Below are 6,846 nucleotides of genomic sequence, written 5' to 3'. Positions count from 1 at the left end.
TGATTTAATTGGAAAATGATATTCAATAGGAAAATAAATCATATTTCTTCTTCTCTGTTGTTTCACTTGGGAAATAAACATGGATAATAGAGAAATACATGAAGATATGAATCAAAGGTGACCATCTCATTTGGAAATTGACTTACAGAAAATTAAAATAGATATCATTCTCCTAACATTCATTTTCTTGAAAAATATCCATTTTCCAAAGTTATTTTACATGCAACCAAACTCCATTAAATAGCAGTTTTCAGGAAATCATTCATTTTCCTTGATTTTACCTGCAACCAAATGGAGCAATACTTTGCCATTTAACTTCCGGTTTTCTTTCCAAAATCCAAACCCACCATGGAGCATTAGACCGAATGTCTTTCTGAAAATACCAGGAGAAGGTTTAACCCATCGGGTTTGAATCGGATCAGTTCACAGCTCACGGGGTGTGATGAACCAGATTGATGGACTTCTATGCTCTTATGATTCGGACTTCCACGCTCCAATGTTAAATGATTTGAGTCCGGATCTGCTATAGAGAAGACCCGTAAGCGTGACACGGGCAAGTAGAAATTGCAGCACGGACAATAGGTCAATGCGGAGCGGAGCGGAGGTCGGACCTCATGAAGAAGATTGTCTTCATACGAGACTGAACGCAGAAATCATGATACTGAGATCACCCTCCATCAGTCCCTACTTCGTTCCCCAACTAAAATTCCTTGCTTCAACCCTCCAATTCTATTCTCTCCATACCCACAAGTCCAATCCATCACCACTCTTTACTAAACCAGCTTTCACCTCTCTCATAAACTGCTGTTCTACACAGCCCAACCAACTGAAGCAAATTCATGCACTACTTCTGACAGCCGGCCTCTCCATTAAGAACAGCCTCATCACCCAAATTCTTTCTTCTTTGACGTTACTAGGTGATATGACATATGCCCGCCAGATCTTCGACGAAATGCATAAGCCACGAGCTTTCTTATGGAATACCCTCATTAAAGGGTACGTGAAAAACAATCTTCCCGTCGAGGCTATAGCTGTTTACCAAAAAATGCATTGCCTTGGTGCCCGCCCCGATCAGTATACGTTCCCCTTTGTGCTCAAAGCGTGTGCCGAAATTGATGATTTTTGGGCTGGTGCTGAGGTTCATGCTCTGGTTGTTAAGTTTGGCATAGACTTTGATGCTATAGTGAGGACTGAATTGATGCTATTGTATGCCAAAGTTGGGGAATTGGGTTCAGCAGATTATTTATTCAGGAGTATGAGTGAGAGAGATTTGGTCTCTTGGAATGCTTTAATTGCGGCATATGTGCAGATTGGAAACGCAGGTAAGGCTCTTCGATTGTTCCGTGAAATGGGTCCAGCTGGAGTTAAGCCTGATTCTGTGACTGTTGTGAGTGTGCTTGGGGCTTGTGCTCAGTTGGGGTGTTTGGGAATTGGAAAGCAGATTGATCAGTTTGTTGTCGACGAGGGGCTTGAGAGAAATATATTTGTTAACAATGCACGGCTTGACATGTATGCGAAATGCGGAAACATGGATCTTGCAAGCAGTCTGTTTAATGAGATGCAGGAGAGAAATATTATCTCCTGGAGCACTATGATTGGAGGGTATGCAATCAATGGGGACTTTGAGAAAGCCCTGCATCTTTTCTCTCTGATGCAGCATGAGAGGGTAAAGCCAAATCATGTCACCTTTCTTGGGGTTCTCTCTGCCTGTAGCCATGCAGGCTTAGTAAGTGAAGGTAAGAATTATTTCAACTACATGGTCGAGTCCTCTGACAGTAATATCCATCCAAGACTAGAGCATTACGCCTGCATGGTTGATCTTCTTGGCCGGTCTGGACATCTTGAGGAGGCTTATGGATTCATCAAAAGCATGCCAGTTGAGCCAGACTCAGGGGTCTGGGGTGCTCTTTTGGGTGCATGTTCAACCCATAACAATATTGAATTGGGCCAGCTAGTAGCTGATGTGCTTTTTGACTTAGCTCCAGAAACCGCCTCCTATTATGTACTATTGTCGAACATATATGCAGCAGCAGGGAGGTGGGATGATGTCAAAAAAGTCAGGCAGAAAATGAGAGGAAAAAGTATTAAGAAGGTGGCTGGTTACAGCTCTGTTGAATCAAATGGTGAGATTCATGTTTTCTATGGGGGGGATAAATCGCATCCACTGTCTACAAGTATATATGAGGTGTTAGCTGAGATAACCAAGAAAATGAGCAGTATTGGTTACATGCCAAATACCAGTGCTGTGCTGCATGATGTGCAAGTTGAGGAGAAAGAAGCCACACTCAGCACTCACAGTGAAAAACTTGCTATTGCATTTGGCCTCATTAGTGTGAGAAGTGAGTCTCCCATAAGAGTGATGAAGAACTTAAGAATTTGTGATGACTGCCATACTTTCTCCAAACTTGTCTCCAGTATTACCAAGAGAGAGATCATCATGAGAGATAAGAATCGTTTCCATCATTTCAAAGATGGTCTTTGTTCTTGCAAGGATTTTTGGTGATAATAGATGAGATTTTCCTTATTGATAAGCATGATCTGATTTGAGCCAGATCTAGAAAAGGCATTTAAAGATTTATAGTTTTCGTGGAGGGGAAAAACTTCATTGTGGTAGATCAAGACCCCCTACCTTCCAAATGATGGGATTTGGCATCATTCGTTATTCTACATTGAGGGGTTCTCCAACTGATTTAAAGCCTGGATTTGATGCTTGTTCAGGTCAATGGCCAATGATGTATCTGAGTCCTTAGCCATGATTGAGCAAGTAGCATATCAAAAGCATCATATGAGAGTAGAATTGATTTCACTGTGGAGAAAAGGACTCAGTCTGAGCGTGTGATGTAGCTAAAAAACATCCGCCGGATAATCTATAGAAGCTTGGTTCAGCTAGTAATTCATTTTTTTCTTGAAACTGAGAGAAAGACAGCAGATCACTATCCAATTGAGCACGTGGCATCCTTAACCATACTAGGCCAGATGGCCCGGACAGGAAGTCAGGGTTTTGAATATGGGAGATGTGTTTGGTGATGCAAGCTAACTGGCACTCCTACCGAGTCCTGCCGTCGGACATCCATTTAAGCTTTACTAGTTTCTATATGGGCTATTAACTGGATCCAATCACCATTTTGTGAGTTTTCCAACCCAGCAGCTCTCTGATTCTCTGGCCATACAAGATAACCAACTGGTTTTTAGATTTTTTTTTAACCGCCAGATCAGTTTGTCTTTATGTCATACTTTCTTGATTGAATGGTTATACACTGCATGCTTTTGTATCAAAAGCTTGTTCCATTCCTTTGTGAGAATAGAACTAGTTGATTCCACTCAAAACTTAATCAACTAAACTTGAGAATCAACACTTAGATTATAAGTTTGTAACTCAAAAGAAGAATTTGGTTCAGCACTTGAGCTAGAGTTGGCTCACTAGTAGAATGTTATGGACGCATTCCTCGGGAAAAAGTATCATCGCCGCCGGCAGCAACAGGAACCTGACCCACCGCCAGCAGCAGCAGTGATTCAATGATCCTCATCCTACCCAGTTCGGCAACAGCAGATTAGATTAGATCATCTTGCTTCTTCTTATCTTATTGTTCTTATCTTATTCTATTGCTCTTATCTTATCTTATTAGTGGATTATCATATTAGGATTAACTTATCTTATCCTTAGCAAGATAGAACTGGAAGTCTCCCTATTCAGCAAGGAGACTCCCTAAAATTAGGACTCTTGTAATCTCCTATTTAAGGAGACACCATTATTGAATGAGATATCGAATATTCAGTTAAAGAAGTGAGTTAGGAGAGTTGGTGATCTCTTGAACAAATCACCAAGGCGCCAAGATAGGTTTATCAAGAGCAGGAAGGAACAAGGGAAAACAGGAGGTTTTCCCCGTGGACCGACCCGTGACGAGATCCTATTCTCGGGCCCTCAACATAGAAATGAAAAATAAATTGATCATCAATTCCAAGTGATGCAGTCAAGTCTCATCCAGGAACCTTTTAACTTTTTATGGGCTGAAATTTGAGGATTCTGAACCCTGGTTTCAAGTGATTGATGTATTTGGGTTCATGTTTGAAGCTGCCTGCAGAGCATACATCAGACCACTATAGGTGCACACATTAGAAGAGTACAGTAATAAAGTGGTTGTCATAAAGCATGACCAACTGTGGTTGTGCCATCGGTACAAAGCTTCAAGCAGAAAAAGAGGCAGTCAATATATTGTAGATGACATGGACAGCAACTCCTTTAAAAAAACTACTAGTTCCCAAGAATCTCCATTCTATATTATTCATGTTTATGTGGTCAATGCTTATTGTTAGACCTTAGCAAACTTCAACACAGAAAAAAGATGGTAGGGGTATATTCTGGTTTCTATTATACATTCTTTTTTATTAGTAGTGAATGAAAATTTTTTATTAATAAAACATGGGAGAGGTTTCCTTGAAAGAGAAGTGGCAAAAATTAAAAAGTATTCCAGAGGATTCAAATCTCAGATTGATAAGCATGAAACACAGGTTCCAGTCTGAGAGTGGTCACTTTCTTTCTGCAAAAGAAGGCAAAGGTTAGATTGTTAGAACCATATCCAGCAGCAGCAGGAGCCCTCTCCCAAACCCAAAACTCCCCAACCCTGATCAAGGCATATTGGGTCTAGGTCTCTGCTACACTCAGCATGAGACTCTTTACTTGTGGGGCTACTGCATTCTACTTTCACTGATTTAGATAGGTTCTAACTTCTAACTTTGTTAGATACCTTTGCTAAGACAGGGAAATGGTCTTGTATAATTGACAACTTCAAGCTTGCACAAATAATTGAAGTAATCAGCCTTTTAACAATTTTAGACACAGATAAATTAAAGCAGCATTTATAATTTTATTTTTAGTTGGAAACTTGATAAGAAAATATTTTCTGGATTAATTGTTTTTTGGTCAAAAGAGCATAAGAAAATTTCTGGTTATCTATAGTTTTGGTTCAAAACAAGGTAATCTCAAGAGGGGAGGTTTTGCCAAAACAGAAGAAGAAAAATCTGAACCAAAGAGTTCACGGGTGTAATGCAGATTCAGTTTAGCACACTGGCTAAGACTCAGTTTGGAAGTACAAATACAAATATGTCGAGTGTAAAACCTTTGTATTCTGTATGTATTTGTACTTAAAAAGGAAATTCTGGCAAGTGTATTATATTTGTACAAAAATGAAAATCACAAAACATTAACCAAAAGTAGACTTTCAAGGGCTTTTTATGTACTTATCTTTGGATATATAAAAGATTAGTCTTGGGTAGGAGTTAGCTTTGAGTGATTTGAGCAATTTGACTGAACAAGTAAACCAATATAAATCAAATACCAGAAGGGTTTCTAGTTGTTCTCTTGATATTAATATGGTTCCTACTTGCAGGAGTTCTTTTTTTTTTTTGTCAGCTGCTTGACATTTAGGCAATGTTTGATTTGAAGGAAAGGAAAAGCAAGGAAACATTTACAAACCTTGTATAGGTTTTGATATCTTTCCTTTCCTTTCCCTACTTTTTTCTTCAAACCAAACATAGCCTTGGGGAAGAACCACTCATATTAAGAATAAGACAAGGGAGTCACAATCACAACCCAGGGAGTAATGTTATTAAATGAAACCCAGTTTTCTGTGAAATTGGACAATCCGGTTTCTCTTCAAGTTACAGAAAGAATGTAATTAGGGATGTAAATGGATCCGGTTTGCCAACCTAGCTACTCACGTGAGGTATCACACTCGTGCTTACCTGAGCGTATCGGGTTATCGATATTTTGATTCTTGATTTTGAATATCACAAGTTGTGGTGTAACCATAAATTAAACCCTTTATATCGTATTTTCAAAATGCTAATTAAAGTTCTCCATGTGGGATTTTTTCAAAAAAAAATTCTCCATGTGGGCGGGCTGGAGAGTCTCATTATGTTATTTTTTGAAAACTACACTAATGCGGTATTATACGATATGAATGTTTTTTGTTTTCATTTATTCCTGAAACCGCCATAAAACGTCCACTCATGTTTTTGAAAACCATGATGATGAAGGTTTTTAAAACCAAAGCTACATGATTCAAGAAACAAGATAAAGAGATATTATTAAATAGAAACATGTTTTTTACCAGAAACTCAAGAAAACGTTTTTGGTTTCAATTTTGGAAGAAAAAAAAAATAAACATATGCAATCAAAATAGGGTTGTTTATGGTTCTAAGAAAAGGTTAATAGATGCTTCAAGTTATTTGGTTTTTCAGTTTTCTATTTTTTCTTTTTCCAAATCTCTTTGAAAAAAGAAACAGCTGAAAATTATTTGCAAACAGCATAAAGGTAAGCAGTAATCTAGCTTATTCAACAAATATATAGGTAGATTGACTGCCAATGGGCCTGATTAAATGGGCTTAACCTTTATCTTAGATTGTAAGTAGTTGCTTTGGAAGAAGCTATTGCTTCAATAGAGTGCCCTGTGAATGGCTAATTGGTATAGATGACCAATTAAAGTTTTGTTTGGTATCATTGTCATTTCTACCTGAAATGTTTTCGGTTGATCAGAACAAATTGGTGAGAAACATGTGTTGTCACATACATATAAGATTCCTTTGAGTTAGAATGATTAGAATTCACCCACTTAGAGTAAGAAGTGTCAATTATTGGTATATGTTTGGTTCGTGGGAGTTTATTGAAAAAATGCTGTCACATCAGTGTCACATAGGCATTGGTGTTTATTGCATATGAAACAACTGTTTTGTTTCACCATTTATCAAATGTACATTAGAAAACTAAAATGCTTTGATTTATGTGCATAGGGCATTTGGAGAAACGTCAAATTCATATTTCCCCCAAGGGCATTTCTTGAAATGAAA

At 38.3% G+C, this 6,846-nt stretch overlaps 1 protein-coding gene across 1 annotated transcript; it reads left to right on the top strand.

Annotated features, from left to right (window-relative positions):
* Positions 1-315: 315 nt before the first annotated feature.
* On the top strand, positions 316-3,278 carry LOC104609966 (Tetratricopeptide repeat (TPR)-like superfamily protein). Its single transcript, XM_010276418.3, has one exon. The coding sequence runs from the start codon at positions 587-589 to the stop codon at positions 2,501-2,503; it is 1,917 nt and encodes a 638-aa protein (XP_010274720.1). The 5' UTR covers positions 316-586; the 3' UTR covers positions 2,504-3,278.
* Positions 3,279-6,846: the final 3,568 nt, after the last annotated feature.

Source organism: Nelumbo nucifera, chromosome 4, assembly GCF_055504915.1.
Source record: "Nelumbo nucifera cultivar China Antique chromosome 4, China Antique-T2T, whole genome shotgun sequence".
Lineage (NCBI taxonomy): Eukaryota > Viridiplantae > Streptophyta > Magnoliopsida > Proteales > Nelumbonaceae > Nelumbo > Nelumbo nucifera.
Note: the sequence above shows the minus strand (reverse complement) of the source record. Positions and strands in the feature narration are given on the sequence as shown.

Coding starts and splice junctions, on each gene's coding strand:
- LOC104609966 (XM_010276418.3), top strand. CDS start 587: ATGCGGAGCGGAGCGGAGGTCGGACCTCATGAAGAAGATTGTCTTCAT.